The following is a 21,225-nucleotide window of genomic DNA, read 5'->3' as shown; positions in this document are numbered from 1 at the left end:
GAAAGCCCAGAGGGGGTGCTCAGCCAGCCTCTCGTTCTACAGAGACACGGCCAGGTGGACAGTCCCACCCCAGCCTACCTCCAAGCCAGGCAGAGCCCCAGACGAGCACTCATGACTGGAGGAGAGTGCTAGAGCAGCCACTCACAGCCACCCAAGGAACCAAAGCTAAATCCAAATACCTTGGTAATATGTAGGAGATTCACAGAAAATGTCCTTCCTTAGGGATCTGCAGCTGGTCATATCCCTGACTCTAGAAACCAGCTTACTGCAGGCCCCAGGCCTTGTGGAGAAACGGGGCCGGGCAGGCCCATCTCCAACAGAACAGGCTCGAGCAGGCCCCATGGCCTAGTGTTCCAGACCCCTCTCTGTCAGCTCCCACAGAGCCCCCTGTGCCATGAATCCTCTGTCCTCCTGAGTTGAGCAAAGACGCAACAGTGCCAAGGAAAATGAACATCCAAGGGTTCAAGGCTCTGCTGGCCTTGGCACCTGGATCCCAGTCAGGTGTTGGCTTGGGAAGCCAGGACAAGAGGGCATGTCTTCAGGTCAAAGGGGAGGTCTCCGAGAAGCCTGAAGGAGTCCAGGACCCCAGGCCTCTGGAACCTGAAGTCACAGTGGCAAACATCAACAGACCCAGCCATGGCAGGGTAATCCAAGGGTTTCCGACAAGTTCCTTCCAGACAACCCATGTGCAGGGGAGGGAGCAGCTGGGGGTCTGCAGGCCTCTGAGGTGAGTTTGTGGCAGGTGGGGAGGGGTGATGGCTGCCCCTCCTTTTCCTGCCCCTCTGGCCTCTGGCAGGCCCGACCCCGTCACCTTTGACCCTCATGGGCACCCAGCTCATTCATTCAGAACATAGTTGTCCAGTCAGCTTCTCTGAGCCGTGTAGTTGTCTGTGAGACAGGCCTCTCCACCGGACAGCGACAGTGGTAGCCAGTCCGTGGCTCCTGCAGGACTGGCCTGGGCGGACATGAGATCTGATGAGCAGAGACATCTGCCTGAAGAAGCCAAGGGCCCATGAGGCCCCTGAGCCCTCCTCCCCCGAGCCCATGTCACAGCCGGCTCCAGGGGGCTTGCCCTTGAAGGTGGCAGAAGATGCCAGAACTGAAGCCTCGGAGCTTGAGCAAGCGCTGGTCTGGCCTGCTGGCACGCACGCAGCCGTGGGCTGCCCCGTGCTACAGTGGTACAGGGGGTGCTAGTCATGAGCCAGCCGCCTCCCTGTGAGGTCACTTGTCCCCATCCCAGCGAGCCTCATGAGAGCTTGCACTCCTGACACACCATGGGCACCGTGTGTGTCCTCCACACACAAGCGCACACGGGCCATGGCAAAGCTCAGCAGGTCAGAGCGGTTCACAACCTCACAGGCCCCTCTCTGCTTCCCTGAGATGCCACTTTCCCTCAGGCCCCCCGTGGGCAGCAGCACGGACCGCCAACGAGACATTCCCAGTCTGTGTCCCACGTCCTGAAAATGACCTTTTGGGGCTTCCAGGTAGATAGATATCCTGCGGGACTTCCAGGGTATAGCATAGGTAACCAGGCTGGCCTAAATAAGCCTCTCCTCAGGGGGCACCTTGAGCACACTGTCCATCTCCAGTCGGGCTCCAGCCACCTCCTGCTGGCTTGGGCTGTAGGTGCCTTCCGACTGGCGGCGTTTTCTGGCAGCCAGAATCCCAGACAGGAGGCCCAGGAGGAGGAGGAGGAGACAGGCGCAGGCGGCAGGCACAGCTACCTCCAGCAGCGGGAATGGCAGCGGCGGGGGCAGGCCCTTCTGCAAGGGGTAAAGGACACAGGTTCAGAGACTCCAGGCTGAGGAGAGGCTTCCCCAGAGGTGCTGAGAGACCCGGTCTCGGGGCTCGTGTGAACAGAAGCCAGGAAGCCCCCTGTTCACACCCTGCCAGGAGTGGTGGACAGCGGGGGTCTGGCTGGCAGGATGGAACGCAGACATCTATGGAATGCACAGCACGAGGTGAGCACTGAGTGCTGGACTACGTGGGGTCCTCTCAGAGTCTAACAGAGCAGGGCAGAGCCAGGCAGCACACAGCCAAGGTCCAAGCAGAGCTCAGCAGGGCTGGTCTGCTTTGTGGGGCCCAGCGTATCTCTTCCCATCTCCAGACAGACACCCAGTTACCCTCATCTCATTTTTTGTGTGTCCTGAACTCTAGGGATCCCAGAAGTGCAGAACCAGGGTTCTCACACCTGTCTTCCCTCTAAACGCCAAGGCCTCTCATTTACAGTCATACCTTCCCAAATACACCTGATCTCATCGGATCTCAGAAGGCCTCCCCACCCACTGTACCATGGATTCTTAACCCCAGCCCCCCCGCCTGCAGAAGCTCTAGAAAGTCCACTCCAGACCTATATGGGCCCAGCAGCTGGCAGCCGGCACAGCCTTTGTGGGGAAGCTGTAAAAGCCCGGGAAGAGGGTGACAGCCAGCGGGGCAGCCAGAGGCTGTAAAAGTCCAACTTGAAAGAAAGCATTCCCCAGCAGCACAGGGCTTGGCGGTTTATGACTTGGCCTTCCAGAAGCCTGTAGAGATCAAGGCTGACCCTCCCCTCGCCTATGCCCTGGGCTGTGACCTTCCAGAGTCAGGGTCTGCTCCACCTCAACATTGGGGGGCAGGGGAGCAGCCCTCCATCCAGACCCCTCCTCAGCAGAGCTTCCCTAGAAGGGACCCAAGTCCCCGGCCACAACAGAGGTGATCCAGAAGCAGCTCCCTGAGGACACTGTCCCCCCCCCCCCCCCCCGCTCTGGTCATCACTCACCACAACCTCGCAGAACTGGCCCGAGAAGCCGATGCGGCAGGCGCATTCGTACGCCCCGCCAGTGGCCTGGCAGCTGCCCCCGTTCAAGCAGGGGTTGGCCTTGCAGGCCAGAGCTGGGCTCTGACACCTGGAGAGTGGGGGAAGAGAGAGCTGCTAGGCCCTCGCAGGCCTCCGAGAGGCACAGCAAGCACCACCTTGCAGGTGTAGGCACTGCAGAAGGGAGGTCTTAGAAGCATCAGAGGAACCCAGTGGCAGTGGCGGGCTCTCTGGCTGTGACACCCCTGAGGACTAAGATAGTAAGAGGTCCTCCCTGTTCCCTGCCCAGCCCACTCCTCCCCAGCCCCTAGTCCACATCCCTGACTCCAAACCCACCTGTGGCCAGCAAGGGCTTCTTGGCAGCTGCAGTTGGTGCCCTGAGCTGCAGCCTCACAGAGGCCACCGTCTGGGCAGGTGGAGTTGACAATGCACTCCTCCGGCAGGACCCGCAGCCTGGAGAAAGAGAGCACAAGGCTGAATGGAGGGCCTGCCAGGGACAAGTGGAACCTGGTCTGCATCCTGGCCTCAGGCTGTTCCTGAGCAGTTCTCCCTCACCTCCCAGCAGACCCGGGTCCAGGTGGGGGAGGGGCTGCGCACAGGACTGTCACACCACTACTCAGCCCCATCCCACAAGGTGCCAGCCTTTCCTGGACCTGGGGGCTCTGAGCAGCTATGGGGTGGGAGGGCTGGGTAGAGGGACTGGATGGAACAAAAGCAGCTCCTACCCATCAAGCTTTATTGAGGCCCACTGATGCCAGAGCCTCCTCCAGGAGTGTGGCCACAAGGAAGGGGACAGCGCTCAGGTGACACTGTCCTGGGAGCAAGAAAGGCCCTGATGGCCTGAATCAGCCCCCCTCCAGGAGACAGAGGGAGAGCCTCCCTGAAGTCTCAAGGTCATCAGGAATTCTGAGACTACCTTTGGCTGCCCCAATCCTGACCACAGCCATACCTGACACGCAAGGGTTTGTTTTTATTTTTGGCGGAGGGGACGTGCTTTCTCCTGGTTTTAGGTTTTGTCTGTCAGGGATCTTGAACTCAGGGCCCGGGTGCTGCCTGCCTTTCCTTCCTGGGCTGACTCCCAACCGAGGTCCTCAGATCTCAGCCTGCTGAGCAGCTAAGATTACAGGCGCCAGCCTTTTACTCTCTGTGTAACTTCTGTAAGACGGTCTTCCCCAGATAACCTCTTCTCCCCGCCTTAGGCCTGGAGAAGGGAGCTGACGCATGCGCACCAGCAGCCCCCTCTCCCGGGGCCACGCCTCACCCCCTGGCGCCCTGGGCCCGCGCACCACCCGCACCTGCAGCGCGGGCCGGCGAAGCCAGGCTGGCAGCGGCACTCGAAGCGACCATCCGCGAGCGGCCGACACCGCCCGTGGGCGCAGGGCCGGGCACGGCACGGGTCGGCGCGGGTCTCGCAGCGCGGCCCCTCCCAGCCCGGGACACAGGCGCAGGCGAAGGCATCGAAGAGGTCGCGGCAGGAGCCGCCGTGCGCGCAGGGCGACGGCGCACACACCGGGGCTCCGCTGCAGCCCAGGCGCGGGGCGGGCACCGAGGGCCAGATCGCCAAGTGTTCCGGGGCGTCAGGGGCCACGCCGGGCCGGGGCCGCGCCAGGGGCAGCGGGAGGCCGCCGAGCGCCACGCGGCCCAGGCAGCCCGTGAAGTTCTCGGCCAGCAGGATGCGCGCGGCGCCCGGGCCCTGCGGGATGCCCAGCTGGTCCGTCGGGCGGAGCGCCACGGGCGCGGCCGCGCTGTCCAGCCACAGCAGCCAGCGCTCGGCGGCGGCCGCGGGGTGCTCGGCGGCCAGGCGCACGCGGTGCCAGGCGCCGTCAGCCACGCGCGGCCCGGGCTCGGGGAGCGCGGCGCCCACCCCGCCGCGGCTCACGCCGGCCACCAGCGAGCCGTTGCGCACCGCCAGCCAGACGCCGGCCCCGGCTCCCGCGTCTGCGCGCAGCAGTCCCGCGTCCAGGTCGCGCGTGCGGAAGGCCAGCGACAGCCCGTCCAGCCAGCTCCCTGTAGAGGCGTTGTGCCCGCGGAACTCAACCGGGGGACCCTCGCGGAACGTAGCTTCCGCCACACCTGCAGAGGAAGAAACGGTTGGTTTTCCCGAGACTCCCTCCTGCCTGCCTTTTCTCTCTGAAGCTCCCGTCTAGGTATCTGGCCTCAGTCCAAAGTGCAGTCTAGTCCAAAGTGCAGTCTTTTTAAACTGCAGGTCCTCCTCCTGCTGAAAATCCTCCTTGGCTGATTCAATTCCCTGCCAACTTCTCCACCCTGGCTCCTGCTGCACTGGTGTTTCCGAGATTCTTATAGACCTCAGGGCCTTTGCACATACTATTCCCTCTTCCTGGAATGCCCAAACTCTCTGTAGTCTCTCTGAGTTGGCCCTGAAAGAAAAGCCTCTTCTGGATGCAGTGGCCTCCACACTAGGCTGGGGCTATAGGCCTTCCTGGTCCCTAGCAGCCCGCATCTCATACATTCAGAGGGGTCTAACCGGCTGGAATATCTAGCATGAAGCACACAGGCTGCCAAGGGCCCCCCACTCACAGACAAAGCCATCCGGGACCTCTTCACAGGTGGCAGGCGGGAGGCAGGGCTGGCTGGGGCACCGCCGCTGTTGGGCACAGGTGGGCCCCGTGAAGTTGTCAGGACAGGTGCAATGGAAGTCATTCCAGGTGACGAGGCAAGTCCCACCATGGAGACAGGGGTCGGGCTGCGGGAGTGGGGTTAGAGGCTGGCTCAGGCCGGCTCTGGGCATCACCTCTAACCATCACCGCCCTGCAGTAAGCGTGGCCTGATGCAGGGAGGCCGCCATGGTCCTCACCTTACAGAGGAGCATGGAGAAGAAGCGCAGGCCGCACCCCGATGACCCCCCTCCTCCGGTTCCCTCGGGAAGACTGCGGCAGCCCTAACTTGGGGAGCGGGCACGGAGGCCACAGCGAGCAGGGGCAGCCAGGCAGCCGAGGGGGCGTGAATTCTGACCCCGGGCCCATGGCCTCCTCCCAGCACCACGGGGCAGCCCCTGGGTAGAAGAGCCACAGGCGGGCACTCACGCTGCACGCGTCCTCGGAGACGCAGCCCCGGGTGAGGTTCCAGGCCTGGCTGGCATGCAGCTCGCCCGGCTCCCGGGGCTCACCAGGCTGGCTGGCGTTCTCCATCGGCCGAGGAAAGAAGGGGAGGCGGAGGCCGTTCAGACGCAGGTCCTGGAGGCAGCCTCGGAAGGGCCCGCCCCACGCGCGGGTGTCGGCTGTCGCGGGCCGCCCACCCACGTGCACCTGCCGCCCCGGGTCCTGCAGCTGCTCGGGCCCAAAGCTGAGCATCACCAGGCGGCGGAGCCCGTCGTCCCAGCGCCCCGGGAGCGCCACGGCAGCGCCGCCCGGCCCGGCTGCCTGGATCCGGCCCCCACTCAGGAAGACTGTCAGGCCCGCTGCATTGTCGTTGGCCAGCTGAAGCAGCAGGCCCGCGGGCTCCCGTGTCCGGACGAGGAACGACACGGTGAGGTTGGGGCCTGGCAGCTCCTGGAGCTGAAAGGAGGCTGAGCTCCAGGCGCCCCCCAAGCCAAAGGTGGCGGCCGGACTCTCTGCAGGGAGAGATGGGGACAGGGGTGAATCGGGCTGGTCAGGAGCCCTGGGCGCGGCCACCACCTCCCCGGGTGTCGGACCCTCACCTTCTGCACATGTGGGGCCACTGTAAGGCCGGGGGCACACGCAGTGGAAGTGAGTCCACAGGTCCTCGCAGATCCCGCCGTGGGCACAGGGTGTTGGCTGGCACTGCTCCCGGCGCTCGCAGCCCATGTGGACGTCCTCGCCGAGATCCTCTGGCAGTAGCAGGTGCCCAGCCACCCTCACATCCTGGAGACAGCCTGCAAAGGCAGAGCCCCCCAGCTGGACGGTGCAGGGCCCAGCAGGCCCTGGGGCCACTGATGCCAGGAGACCTGGAGCCACAGGGCCAGAGGCCACACAGAGCTGGGCAGGACAGTCCTCGTGCCAGAGCCAGAGATCTAGGGTCCCTAGACGGAGCTCCACCTCCACCCGGTGCCAGTGGCCATCTCCGAGGGCTGGGCCTGGCAGTCTCAGGACGATGGGATTGGCACCACGGCTCCAGAGCGTGGCTTGGAGTGTGGCCCCCACCAGGGCCAGCTCCAAGCTGTCCTGGGTGTCATTACGTGTGGCCAGGACCCCAGCAGACAATGTGGTGCGAAACCTCAGTGCGAGGCTCAAGGGGCCACCGGCTGGCACCGATGCCCTCACAGGGCTCTCAGCCACGATGGAGAAGGTGGTGTTGTGAGCACAGGAGGGCCCGTGGGTGCCAGGTGGACAGCGACAGGCATAACTGTGGACCCCAGACTCGAAGGTGGGGATGCAGGTGGCAGCCAGAGGACAGGTGTGGCCCTGGCAGCCAGTGAGCAACACAGAACAGTCCTGCCCTCCCCAGGCCTCTGGACACCGGCAGACATAGCTCGCTACTTTGTCATCGCAGGTTCCGCCATGGAGGCAGGGCTCTGACAGGCATTCATCCACATCTTCCTGACATGTCAGACCTTTGGGAGAGACCAGGCAAGGCTCAGTAACATGGCCAGACATGATTCTCAACCACACTTCCATGCTTCTGTGCTTTCTATTCCACCCCCTAGAGGCAGAATCCGAGGTGTCCACCATGCTGAATGTCCATGACCTGACAGGTGATCCCTGAAAGGCCCACGCCCCCTTTTCTTCCCACCTCACACCGCCTGCCTGCCCAGATCTCGGGGCCACAGTCAGCAGCCCCAGTTTAGCTGCCCCCAGAAGGCCCTCTCCGTTCCAACCCTTCCCACAGCCACCAGCGAGCTCTTCCCCAGGCACTCCTGCGTCTGGAGCCTCTGCTTTCTGCTTGGAATGCATTGTCGTCCTCTCCTCTGCCCTTCAGATGCCGCCTCATCCAACAAAGCCCAACTTAAAAGATCCAGGACTTTTCCTGACTCCCAATCCACACTATTTGCCACTCCTTCCACAGCCCCACAGACCTCTGTGGTGAAAGCGTTTTACTCAGCTGTGATCTCTTTCAGGGCCCTACATGTCTGTGATGCCCATTAAAGGACCTGGCAGACTGAGGATGAAATGGAAGAATGAGGTGATGACACTTTGGGGTACCCTGAGCAGCTCCAGACTCAACTCCGTCCTTCTGCCTTAGGGTCCTCACACTGGCCATGAATGGACTGCACACCAGGTGCCATGGTCCCAGCTTTGATGAAGAGATGCCACAGTGTGACCTCAACTCAGACCAACCCTGACCCCAGCCCCACCCCCAGCTGCAGGAACCCAGCTCCAGAGAAGCCACTAGGACTTGAAGCCTAGCCCTGGTCTACCACAACCACCACAGCCACCAGCCCCAGACTCCTCCCACACGGTCTGCTGTCCTCCATACCTGCCAGGAGCCACAGTCCTCCCAGGAAGGGGTGCAGGACCCCCAGCCCCATGGCTCTCCCGCAGAGGAGCTAACTGGTGGCAGGTACCAAGACCAGAGTGCAGGGTCACTGCTTCCTCCTGAGCTCGTTCAGGAATGCCAGGCCCTGGCCTCCCCCACACCCAGCTCTGCCCAGAGGGAGGCTGGCTCCCTCTCCTGGGACCTGACCTCAGATCTTCCCTCCCACTCAGCTGAGCTTAACTGGAAGGACCCTGGAGTCGTCACGCTATTCTGTCACAAATCTTTAGGATGGAGATGTCAAGCTCCCACCCCATGGGAGAATAAAGTGCAGAGAACACAGGAAGAAGGCCGCTGCTCCTGAGGCACAGCTCTAGCTCCTAAGCCAGTGGGTGCAGCAGACAGGTTTCCAAGACCCCCAGGGATGTGAGCAACCCAGAAGTGGGGATGCTGAGCTCCTTGCCTGGTTGTGGGGGGGGGGCATCATGCCTCTTCCCTAGGCTATGTGTGAGGGAGGGGAACCTTTGCCCAGGGACTGGGGAAGAGGAAGTATGGCAAGAATTTGTTTGTGTGGGGGAGGTCACAGCCATTCCAGAGCTGGCAGGGCAGCTTCCAGGTCCACCAGGGGCCATGTGTTTGCACCTGCTTGGACCGGAGGCAGAGAACAACCTCTGTACTCCAGACAGGTAACCCCAGTCCCCCAAGTAATGGCTAGACAGTTCTGAACATCCCCCAACCCCTTTGATGTCAGAGCTCTACCCATCCATCACCATCTTCTCCCTGACAGCCCAGCTTGCCTGCAGTCCTAACCCCAGGCCTCTACCCTGGGCCGCAGTCCCTGGACCACCACTGGCCACAGATTCTCCAGAGATGCCCGCCCCTCCTGCCCCCCCCCCACCCAGCCAACACCACCCGTTCTGCCCTGCCCATGATGCCTCTCTCGTGTGGACCTACAGCATCCACTCCAAGTGGGCCTCAAGCTCACAGACCCCTCCCTTCCCACTTCCAAAACCAAAGCTCAGCTCAGCCCCACTCACGAATCCCCTGGGCCACTATGCCCCATTCCTCCCACATCCCCCATCCCAGCCAGGCCACGCACCAGCCCTCTACCCCAGGCTCCGCCTCGCCCCTCGCCGCGCACGCGCACCTGCATAGCCCTCTGGACAGTGGCACTGGAAGCCGTTGGGTAGGTCCTGGCAGCGGCCTCCGCGGAGACAGGGTCTTGAGGCGCACTCGTCCACGTCCACGCCGCAGTCTTCCCCTGTAAGAGGCTCGGCCGTGGCTCCCGCTCGCACCCTCCGGGCCAGAGCAGAGCTCAGAGGGTCTCATGGCTAGCCGGGGTGGCCGAGGGTAGCCCTAGAGAGCGGGCGGGGCCGGCGGGGTCCCTCCCTGGGCGGCGGGCTCACCCTCGAAGCCGGCGGGGCAGCGGCACCAGAAGCCGGCGGCGTGGCGGAAGTGGAAGGCGCCGGGGCGGTAGAGCGCGGGGTCGGAGCGCTGCAGGCACTGGCCCCCGTGGCGGCAGGGGCCCGGCGCGCACTCGTCCTCGTCCACCTCGCACCGCTCGCCGCTGAAGCCTGGGGGCACACGCGGCGGTCACTCGAGGCCAGCCCAGGGCAGCCGCCCTGCGAGCGGCCATGGCCAGGAACCCGGCGGCCTTCAGCCGCTGTGGCACATTTACTATTCATTTGCCTGAGTATTTCGCATGTGCCAGGCCAGTGCCAGGTGCTTCCTCGCCATTGCACCTTCGCCCAGCTCACTGCAACCCGGATACCGGGTGCCATCGTCAATCCTATCTGGTGGATTGGGAAACCGAGGCTCAGGCCCATGGCCAGAGTCAAAGGGCCTCGTCGTACTGCTCATGCGCACAGCTACTCCCACCTTGAGCTTCCCGTCCTAGGGACTTGTGCGCATTCGCACGGCCACGTCCACCCTCGTGCATGTCCTCCCACGCATGCGCACACACCTCCTCATGCTCACCTGGCCAACAGAGGCAGCGGAAGCTCCCGAGGCCGTCGATGCAGGTGGCGTTGTGCGCGCAGGGTGCCGAGGCGCATTCCAGCACCTCCTGCTCGCAGCGCGCACCCTCGTAGCCCGTGTCAGTGCAGTTGCACCAAAACCTGGGGTGAGCGTGGATGGAGCTCAGCGCCCACCCGCACCTCGTCTCCGGCCCCCAGCCCAGCGCCTGCCCACGGCGTGGGCACAGCCACGCCCCCCGCCGAGCGGGCGCTCACCCATTCACCAGGTCGTGGCACTCGCCCCCGTTGGCGCACGGCTGGCTCTGGCACTCGTCCAGGTCCAGCTGGCAGCTGGCGCCCGCGTAGCCCGGCGCGCACACGCAGCGGAAGGAGCCCACGCCGTCCAGGCACGAGCCCCCGTGCAGGCAGGGCGCCGAGGCGCACTCGTCCACCTCCTCCGCGCAGGTCACACCTGGCCGGGGGCGCAGACATAGGCCCAGGGAAATGAGCCGGGGACGGGAAGGTGCCGGGGGGGGGGGGGGGGGGGCAGAGTGGGGAGAGGCTCTGTCATTCAGAGCAGGCGTTGCTGCAGGGCCAGCAGATAGAGACTCGGTCCGTATGGAAATCGGGACTGGATTTTCAATCATGCTAAGCCCAACAAGGAAAAGAACTGGGTCCGTTGGAAGAAAGGGCCAGAGTCTGTCTGGGGAGTGGGAGTGAGGGGAGGCTGCCTGGAAGAAGAGGTTTTAAGGGTGGGATAACAGCCTCTGGGAGTGGCCGCATGTCAGAAACTGAGGTTTGTCCTGCCGTTTCCTCCTGGCGGGGGGGGGGGGGGGGGGGGGGACGGGGAGGAGAGCTGATACCTGAGGGTGTGGGGACTGGGGGGAGGGTCAGGAACAAGGGGAAAGTTGGTGTACTGTGTCTGAGGGTCCAGAATGACTAGTGTTCTTCTACCTACATTTGAGAGAGTTCTCACAGGTGGCTTTGACGGCCGCACAAGGGAGGAACCTTCAAATCCCCCCCCCCAAGTGGGCCTTGCTAGAGTAGAGTAATCAGCATTCATAACTCCAAGCCCCTTCCCCCCCATAGCCCAAGCGCAGGAGGAGCAAACCAGGATTGCAGGTTTCCCCCCTCCCCCGCCCCCCACTGCCCACTCTAGGATGGAATGGGGACAGAGAGTAATCCAGAATCCCAGTTTGGAAATTCACCTGGTGCTCCTGGGTCACGCAGACTCCAGGGACCCTCTCCCTGTCCCCTGTGTGAGTTTGGCCACGCAGGCCAGGACCCAGCTGACTCCAGCTGGAATCCTCCTCTCTTCCCAGATCAGTGAGCCCATCATATAGCCCCTCCTCCTTCCCATGACCCTCCAGCCCCACTCCCACCCTCTGTGCCAGGGGGAGCCAGGCTCAGGCCAGCAGCAATCCTAACTCCCCCTCATAGCTCTGAACGGAAGGAGAGAAATGAGTCACCAGGCTGCTCACAACCACCACTCAGCCAGAAAATTACCCCAAGCGCCTCAGGTCAGGAGCGCACAGGCTGTCTGGGGTGCACATATACTCTGGCTGATGCAGGTGCAAAATAGGCATAGAACCAGGAGATCCATAGACAGGTGTAACCCACCAAGTGACACTCAGATACACAACCAGGACATGTGGAGACAGAGATAGACCGGGGAAAAGATATGAAATCCATTTTATCAGTGAGCTGCCTCTTCTCGCCTCACCTCTTTCTCTAGAACTCCATCCCGTGTGCACCCATGCTTCTGAGGGAACTTCAGATTTCCCTCCACCCTCAGCACAGAGTTGTCTGAACTCAGGGTTGACAGAGACTCCACACTGTCCTAGAGTGGGCCTCACTCACAGGCCTGTCCCCAACTGGGCCCTCCTCCCAGACCACAGACTACTCCAGAAAGCAGGTCCAGGTTGCTGTTGCTCAGAGCAGAGGGTCCGCCAGCCCCACCCCACACTGGGCTTCCAACTTGGGACTTCACACTTGCCAGATAGGCTTTCTGCTACTTGAGCTTTTGATTTTCCCAGATAGAATATTGTATTTGTTGTCCAGGGCAACAAATGGCCTCAAACTGTGATCCTCTTACCCGTGCTTCTAAAGTGACTGGAATTGGTTATGAACCACCAGACCTGTCTTGTGTTTTTGTTTTGTTTTGGTTTGTTTTTGCCACCCCCAAGGCTTGAACTCAGGGCCTAGGCACTGTCCCTGAACTTCTTTTACTGAAAGCTAGTACCCTACCATTTGAGCCATAGTACCACTTCTAGCTTTTTCCATTTTTGTGATACTGAGGAATCAAACCCAGGGTTTCATGAGTGCTAGGCAAGCACTCTACCTCTAAGCCACATTCCCAGCCCACCCATCTTGTCCCATTAACTTTTGGCCCAGGCAGGTCCTAAACTACAATTTTCCCAATCTTTTCTTCCTTTTGTTCCTTTTTCCTTCTTATTTATATTATTATTATTATTATTATTATTATTGTCTTATTATTTTGCTGGTTTGGGGGCTCAAACTCTGGGCCTGGGTGCTGTTTCAGCATTCAAACATACCCGGTGTCACCTCTGGGTGCCAGGCAGCCTGGGAAGCATCAGGTCTGTAGCTCAGGAGCAGGTGGGCTTCCTGGGGCACCACTAGACTCCAGCTGATGCTCGCAGTCTGAGTGGCTGCTGGGATCTGGGGCCAGACCTCCTCAGGCAACCAGTGCCCTTACCTGCATAGCCGAGGGGGCAGTGGCATTCATAGCGATCAGCCAGGTTGTGGCAGGTGGCCCCATGGTGGCAGGGCCGGGATGCACACTCGTCAATGTCCAGCTCACAGTGTGGACCCTGGAAACCGGGTACACAGTAGCAGCGGAAGCCATTAGGATCCGGACCCTGGGGCACACACAGAGCGCCATGGTGGCATGGCTGAGTGGCACAGCCCCCGGGTTCTGTGGGTCCACAGGTGTAGCCTCCATTCTCCATAGTCTGGCACTCAATCCCTGGGGCACATGGGTCCGACGCACAGGGACTCGGGGTCTCTGAAGGCACCATCTCTGTAGAAAGAGGAAACTCAGCTGAGCAGGGCACAAGGGGGCCACACCCCCAGCCCAGCTGCAGACCCCAGACAGCAAGACTGCAGGGCTAGCATGGACCACCCGGGCCACCACAAGGTGCAGAGACCTAAACCTACAACTGGAGTGTCTGCAGGCCCAGGGGCCAATGGTCCCGCGCTGTTAGGGAACACACACTAACCCTGCAGAGCCCCTGGAGGCATCCATTTTACAAGGAAGCAAATGGAGACTGAAGAGGAAAGTGAAGGCTTGCTGAGGTTGACCTAGTGGTAGCTCCATGATGGGTTTCAATGCCAATGGTTTTAGGACTCCTGGGGCTTCCCCTTCTGCAGGCCTTGGCCCTCCCAGACCCCCAGAGGGAAAGGGCATGAGAGCACCGAGGAGGGGGTGACTCCTGCCCCCTACTTCTCCTGCTGGAGCTCTGCTAACTCCATCTCTGAAACCTGAGATGTCTGGCTTGGACCTCAGAGAAGGGAGTGGTGACCTCAAAGGTGGAGAGGGCTCAGCCCCTCCCAACCTCACCCCTCCTGAAGCCCTGGTTCCTGCCTGTCCTGCCTGCAGGCCCTCAATTCGCACCAGCTAATAAATGCCCAGCTGAGCTCACCCAAGACAGGTCAGGTACTGAGACCTGCTTGCCTTCAGAACACCTGCCATGGCCTTGCTGAGGACCCCACACTTGGTAACACACACACACACACACACACACACACCACTTCTCATAAGAGTCTCACAGGGACTTTATTCCCTGGACTGACTTCAGACCATGCTCCTCAACTTCCTGTGTAGCTAGGACTACAAGGTATGAGCCACCAGCGCCCAGCCCCGCTCCTGCCCCTTTTGAGGGTGACACGTGGTGTGGAAGCCAAACCAAAGAGCAGGCCTTCCTCCCATAGCCCAAGAACCTTATAACTATCAAGTCTACATTCAAATCCTGGCTCCATAAAACTCCTAGCTATGAGACCCTAGACCAGTCATTTTGCCTAAAAGTCTGAAAAGGGGGTATGAGTTGTGAACCCCTAAGAGTTCTGAAGAATGAAAGCCTCAGGGGCCAGCTCATTGCGGGGAGGGGAGGGGATCTCAGCATGCCATGGGGGAGGGGACCTCCAGTAGTCTCCCCACCCCCACCCTGCCCAGGTTGTCATGCAGACACTAACCAGGTCCCAGAGAAGCGCCCTTCCCCTCCCCCACCCTGTGAAAACCCCAAGATAAGGCTGGCAGGCATCATCCACATTCCACAAACAGGGCCCCACTCCGGCCAGACCTCCACGCTCCCCAGCAGACCAGGCAGAGTGGAGAACAAAGAGTGGAGGACAAGATGGACCCTGGGAGATTACCACCCTTCAATCCACGCTCAAGTGCCCACAGCACCTGGTGCAGCCCAACGGGGGCAGGCCGGTTCCACCCTTCCAGGGTGCTGAGAACCCAAAACACCATCAGCCATTCCCCCTCCCAGCTCAGCTCTATCTCCGGGCCTCCCTGAGGGTGGATGGCCTTCACAGTCCTGCCCTGCTACTGTGGCTGAGAGGCAGGTTCCCAGGCTCCCTGCCTGCAGGGGAGGTGGTCAGGACATAATGGAGATGGGAAGCTGGGCTGATGGGATGGATAAATCAGTTAGGGCATCAGACAGGTTTGGGTTGCATAGGGACGCCATTTGTGCCCTCTCAGTGTACCTCTGAGTCCTCTGTGAGTGAGTATAGTGACAATGTGCAGTTTCCTCAGTCCTCAGGACTCAGGAGAAGGCGGGGACCACGGGTCCTGTGCTGATCCTTGGCCGACAGGGCCTTAGCCCTCATCTGTGTGGCCCAAGAGTCAGGCCAGAGGGAGGTTTTTCACAGTCCCCTCTCCCCCAGGGGCCTCAATCCCAAAGAGGAAGCCCAGGAGCCCACCCAGCCCCAAGAGGGGAATGGAGGCCGGGACTTGTCCAGCCAGTGCCAGGCTGAGAGGGAGGAGCCAAGGCAGGTGCACCAGTGAGGCAGTCGACCCTCTCAGACATGGGTAGGACCAGTGCAGTTTCCAGAACCAGCCCATCAAGAATGCAGGTTCCTGGGCCCAGAGTTTGGCCTAGTGGTAGCGTGCTTGCCTAGCATGCACAAAGACCTGGGTTCGATTCCATGGTACCACATACATAGAAAAAAGCCAGAAGTGGTGCAGAGAGGTTCAAGTGGTAGAGCTCTAGCCTTGAGAAAGTCCAAGGACAGTGCTCAGGCCCTGAGCTCAAGCTCAGGACTGGCAAAAAAAAAAAAAAAAGGATGCAGATCCCTGAGGCCCACTCCTGGAGATTGACAAACACTGGACCCACAGCCCCAGATTCTGTATTGCACCCTCTCCAGTTCCCAGGTGGCTTCTGCCTTCCAGGGGTGAGCCAGGAGACCAAACCAGCCCAGGCAGAGGAGGGCCAAGAGGCAGGCTGGGGACTGGCTGTCCCCAGGCCCTGGCTGGAGGGGTGGGGCCTGTCACCAGGGTAACAAGAGGCCTGTGCTTATCTTTACAAATCCCTGGTGACCTCCCAGGGCTGCCTGAGCTGACCCGGCAGTGGATGGATTAGCAGACACCGGCCTTCCCCTCTGACCTGAGCCCTGCCCAGGAACAGCCAAAGGGAAAGAAATCCATTTACTGAATGTGCTCAGTGTGCACTCATTATTACCTTGCCATGTTTGGTTCTAAGCATTAAGAAAACTCATACTTTTCTAACCAAGAGGCAGGAAAACTTCTGAATAGGGACGGTCCATATCTGCCAGTGCATGTGAAATCACTACCCAGGGATTATCATCTAGCACATTATGGATGCCTCAGCCCCCTTGAACCGAGGAGTCTCTAGAAGGGGTGGAGCTGGAGCCGTGACGCAGTGGTACAGCACTTGCCTAGCCATGCTCAAGGCCCTGGGTTCAAACCACAGTACAGGGAGGAAGGGAGACCCTGGGCAAGACATCCCATGATGGGATCTCAACATCCTGTGAGCTGTAGGCACTTCTCATAGATCCATTCTGACAGCAGCAGTAGATGAGAAGTGTTTCACTAAGGGTGGGTTTGGGGAAGCATCCTGTCTTGGACAAGGCAAGGGAGAAAATATTTCAAAGTAGTGACCTAATATCTCCTAAGGTCTGAGAGCTTCTGGTACAAAAGCTTAAAAACATTTCAAATTCCAGCAGTTGGGAAGATGAAGCACAAGGATGGTGAGTTCAAGGCTACAGAGCAAGACCCTATCTTGATGAAGGAAGAAGAAAAAGAAGAAGAGGCCAAGGCGCCATGCAGTGGCTCATATCTATAATCCCACCTACTAAGCAAGGAAGATCCTGGTCTGAAGCCAATCTGAACAGAAAGTGAACAAGGTCCCCATCTCAACCAATAGAAGCTAGACACGGTGGCACCCACCTGTCACCCTTTCCACAATGGGAGCATAAGAAGGTGGATGATAGTCAAGGCTGGCTGTGCAGTAAACAGGGGGGGAATTAAAAAGCAAACAGACCAGGGGCATGGCTCAGTGGTAGTCTACCTAGCAAGCACAAGACCCTGAGTTCAAACCCCAGTGCTGCCTAAAGCTCAACAACAAGCATAATTGGATTGCTAATGCCAACACTAGCTGCAACAGATGGAGCACTGGCCTGTCCCAGTATTTCTAAACCATGATCTCAGAGCCGGAGCCAGGCACACCTCCTGGAGTGAGGGAGACACAGCAAAACAGTTGCCACCTGTTCTGGCTGTTGGCTCACTGGTAACTGTTAGCAGGCTGCAAAATATTGGCCCTTTGTGGCCAGGCACTGATGGTTCATGGTTGTAACTCAGGAAACAGAGCTGACTAGTGCAGTTTGGAGCCAGCCTGGGCAGGAAAGTTCCTGAGATGCTTATCTCTAATTTACCACCGAAAAGCTAAAAGTGGAGTTATGGATCAGGTGATAGACCACCAACCTTGAGCAGAAAGGGGACAGTGCCTAGCCCCTGAGTTCAAGTCCTAGTTCCAGCACAAACAAAAGTAAATGGGGGTTGCATGCCAAAATCAGCACTGGAGCACTACTGCATTATTGCCTGAGATTCTCACCATGACTTTGGAAATGAAATGCTTCCCATTTTATAGAGACACCAAAGGGAGATGTGGCTTTATACAGGTGAGCACCAGGGTCTGCAGAAAAAGCCTACCCTGGCCACACAAAAGCTGGGTGATTCTGGGTAATTTCCTGCTGTTCTCAGGCCTTCTTTACCTCCTCTGTAGCCAGGATCAGATCCTGTGAGCCCCCTAAGATAATGTCCTGGCAGTGAAGTGGCTGGTGTGACTTACTTATCAACAAACTTTTACAGTTATCTGGATGGTTCTGGGTTGGGCTGGCTGTGTGTGGCTCCTCTGCCTCCACCCCTTTCTGGAGGAGGGGCCAGATTTGGAGACTGGGCTGGCTGCCCCTTTGTGTGCTGGACTCCCTGGGTGTTCAGGGAAGGGGGGTGGGTGAGAGCCCAGCATGTCCCATTGTACTGGAGGATGCTTTCCTCCTCCCTATGGTAACTAGCCTGCCTGCACAGGGGAGGGGCCCAGCTCAGGGCCTCCAGAACCCTCCACCTCCTCTCACATGGAAAGTAGTGTTCAAGTCTCAATGCCTTCTCCCACAGTCAGGCCTTGGGTGACAATCCTGCCTTGAGTGCCCCCAACTCAGCCTTCTGGGATCCATGCACAGAAGTCTTTGTGGGGGGGGGCGCGAGGCAAGGCAGCCCCTAGGGGCCCCAGCAGGGCTGTGAGGTAATGGTACACGTCAGCATTCCTTTTCATCAGTTTTGTATCTGCCCAGCCTCAAGATCCACACACTGAGTGTAAACACAGCAACACATGGTCACTGGTGTGCACACATTGGTATGTGCAGGCACCTGCCATGTACCTATAAGGATGAATGCATGCATGTACACACAGTAGATCAACACGTGTCCTAAGATATGCCATGTAGGTGTACAGAAGTGTGTTTGTGTGGGTGCATACATGTATGTGCACCCAGAGCAATTACAGGTCCACAGACCAGGACTTGATGTTGAGATGGGAGAACAGACCCCCCAGCTCCTCTTACAAGCCCTGGTCACCTCAAGGACCAAGCTCCCACATGCCTTCCCTCCTTGCACCTCACTCTCCTTCCTCACAAAAGGGGCATTCTCCCTGTGTCCCAGACAGGAAAGGAGAGACTTTTGTGAGTCCAAGCTCCAGGAAAGATGACCCCAAAGAGAATACCTGGATCAGGAGATCCCCTGCCACCAGCGAGCCCAGGCCAGGCCTTCCTTACTCCCTCCTGCAGCCAGTGTTGGCCAGGATGGGGAGGGGACAGCTCAGGCCTGGCCCTGTAGCCATCAGGCCCAAGACAAAGCATCCCTCTAGCCCCCCAACAGGAATTCCAGGATCGTGCAAGAATGCACGTGGACAAAAGCAAAGCTTCTGGCAAGGGGGTCTAGCCTCAGGAGCCCTTCCAGCTTGATCTGGGAATGCAGGGGCCTGGTGTGGAGCAGAGATGTACACGGTTCCCCGATGAGAGCAGCCCCAGCCTCTTTCCCCCAAGTTCAGGCAGGGGAACCACACAGCAGAGGAGGTACCTGCAAACACTCAGCTCCCCTGCACCTCTTCCCTTTTCATCTCAATCCGCTGACCTGCTAGCTCCACCAGCAACACCCAGCTCCGAGATTGCCAGAGAATTCCCAGTCAGTTCAGCCCACTGAGACACAGCTCACCAGTCACTCTCGGCACAACACCCTGCTTATTTGCTTTACACCTTTAACACCCAACCTGTACCCCCAACCCCCTAGTTGAAGATCCCCCTTCCCTGCGTCTCCCCAGCCACTACACCCCAGGCCTCTCCAGCAACACAGCCCACCGGGTGGGACACCCCATCGGGATTCACTGCACCCCAGGCACTCAGACCCACTCACTCCCACCAACCACGGCCCTGTTTCCTCCCGGGGAGCTCTCAACATGAAACTTCCCAAGTCCCAGAGCACACCCCCCCCTAAGAAAGAGCCCCACCGGGGCTCATGGGCCCAGGGCACTACGCCCCTCCAGTCCCACAACTTGGACCTGGCACCCACGCGGACCAGGGGCTCTTACAGTATCGGCCATGGGGAACAGACCCCCCACACCCCGTCCCCAAGAATAGTTAGGCCCCCACTTACCAACCAGGAGGCCCAGGGCTGGGGCCCAGGAACACAGCAGCAGCAGCAGCAGAAGCAAGGGGCCCAGGGGCCTGGAGTCCCGGGTCACAGGCCCGGCCAGCGCCATGACTCCAGGCTCTGCCCGCCCTGTGGGAACGGGCGGCCCGGCTGGCTGCGCCCCCCCCCCCCCGCCCCCCGCGGCCCTCCAACCAGCACTAATGCGGTGGACAGAGGCCGGCGCCGCCCCGCCCCGCCCCGCCCCCGCGCCCCTGCGGGAGGGCTCCAGGGGCGGGCCCGCCACCGCCCACCGCCCAGACCCGAGTCGGGGGGCGGGGGGCCTGGGTTCTCTCCTCCTCCCCGGCCCCCTCCACAACCCCCCCGGCCCCTCCAGCCTGCTCCTCCCCAGAGTGAACCCAGACTGCCGCCCGAGCCGTCCACCTCGACGCCGCCGGCTGCACGGCTGTCGTCCAGGCTGAGGAAGGGGAGTGAACGCTGTGTGTGCAAGGTGCAGGCTGACCTCAGCCTCCCGGTCCTCCCCTGCCTCCCCGTCCTCCCCTGCCCCGCTCCGGTGTGTGTATGGGGGGCAGGGGTGCCTTGGTCAAAGGACTCCCTGGCATGGCCCGGCTCTGTCCGGTAACCCAGCCCCAACTCGGGGCACGCGGGCCCGGGTTCCGCCGAGTGCAGACGAGAAGGGCACGGAGGGCCCGGAGCCATCCATCGGGGACCGTGTCACGACGAGCCTCCCACCCGAAGGAAGCCGGTACCCCTGGGTCCTCAGGGGTCAGGGGGCGTCCTGGGGGCCCATTAACCCCGCCCTCCCCTCCCCTCGGGTGGGGGCCAGTCCTTGGTTTCCAGAGACGCGCCCCCACCATCCACCTTCAGTTCCCCACCTCTCACCACCCCAGAGCCCCTCCGGCCCAGCGGGAAGCCCCGCTCGGAGCCTAGGGGACACCCAGGCCTGGACCCAGCTGAATGACCTCAAGGCATTCCTTCCTTCTGCTGGCCTCAGTTTCCTCACCTGGAGAACGGGTGAATAGCTCCGCCTCCTGAGGTTTTCGTAGACCGAGGCAGCTGAGGTTTATTCTGCTGCTCAGATGCCCAAGAGATCTGGACAGCCGTCCCATTCCACCCCCCAAAAAGAAATAGGGCGCGGGCTCCCACAGCCTGGGGTGGGGGGAGGGCTCTCTGCAAACTTCCACACCGGCTCCCAAGCAGAAGACCGCGGGCGGGCCGGCCCAGGCCCCGCCCTCACAAAGCCCCGCCCCGCAGACAGCCACGCCCCCAAGCGAAGGCCCCGCCCCCTGGTGGGAGCCCAGTTCCCGCGCTCGGTTCCAAACGCCACCCTCCGTCCGAGCCCCCTCCTCCGGAGATAAAGCCCCGCCCCCTGGTCAGGCTCCTCCCCACGATCAGGTCGAAGCCCCGCCCCTTCGTGGTCCCATAGCCACCACGCGCCCCCTTGTGGTCGTCCTTGGAAGCGTCCCGCGAGGTCTGCTGCCATGGGTCAGTGGTGAAGGGTACAAATTCTGGTTGGGACAAATCAATAAAATTTCTCTGAGAGTCTGTTAGCTCCCTCACTTACTTGAGGATTAAATGAGTAATTATTCAAAAACTATTGTAAATAGGCCTGGCATAAATTTTGAGCTAAATGCGTGATGGTTAAATTAATAAATAAGGAAGGCCACTTAAGGTGGTATTTCAAATTATAAGCATTCTTATTGGGACATTGAAGGGAATAACAAAATAAAAAGAAGCTGTGTCCATAGAACCCGGGAATGTGACAGCCATGAAGAAGAGTGACATGGAATGTCCTCTTGGCTGCTCAAATACCACAAATGCAGTGACAACCAGTGTTTTCAGAACTGTGACTGACAACTCAGGATGGTGGTGAGCTAGGTAAAAAGGCATGTTTCCTTACAATT

At 60.2% G+C, this 21,225-nt stretch overlaps 1 protein-coding gene across 1 annotated transcript; it reads right to left on the bottom strand.

Moving 5' to 3' along the window:
- Position 1: 1 nt before the first annotated feature.
- Positions 2 to 19,433, bottom strand: Crb2 (crumbs cell polarity complex component 2). The gene is made up of 13 exons (XM_090330614.1): positions 19,328 to 19,433; positions 12,857 to 13,180; positions 10,417 to 10,612; positions 10,163 to 10,302; positions 9,592 to 9,759; positions 9,333 to 9,446; positions 6,453 to 7,325; positions 5,839 to 6,365; positions 5,333 to 5,498; positions 4,090 to 4,867; positions 3,131 to 3,247; positions 2,759 to 2,885; positions 2 to 1,763 (listed from the first exon to the last, which is right to left on the bottom strand). Exons 1-13 carry the CDS (start codon positions 19,431 to 19,433, stop codon positions 1,539 to 1,541), a joined length of 3,861 nt encoding a protein of 1,286 aa, XP_090186740.1. The 3' UTR covers positions 2 to 1,538.
- Between the last annotated feature and the right edge of the window lie 1,792 nt (positions 19,434 to 21,225).

The sequence above is a fragment of the Megascapheus bottae genome, chromosome 3, assembly GCF_031878675.1.
Source record: "Megascapheus bottae isolate mThoBot1 chromosome 3, mThoBot2.hap1, whole genome shotgun sequence".
Taxonomy (NCBI): domain Eukaryota; kingdom Metazoa; phylum Chordata; class Mammalia; order Rodentia; family Geomyidae; genus Megascapheus; species Megascapheus bottae.
The sequence above is the reverse complement of the archived record's forward strand: the minus strand, read 5'-3'. Positions and strand labels throughout refer to the sequence as shown.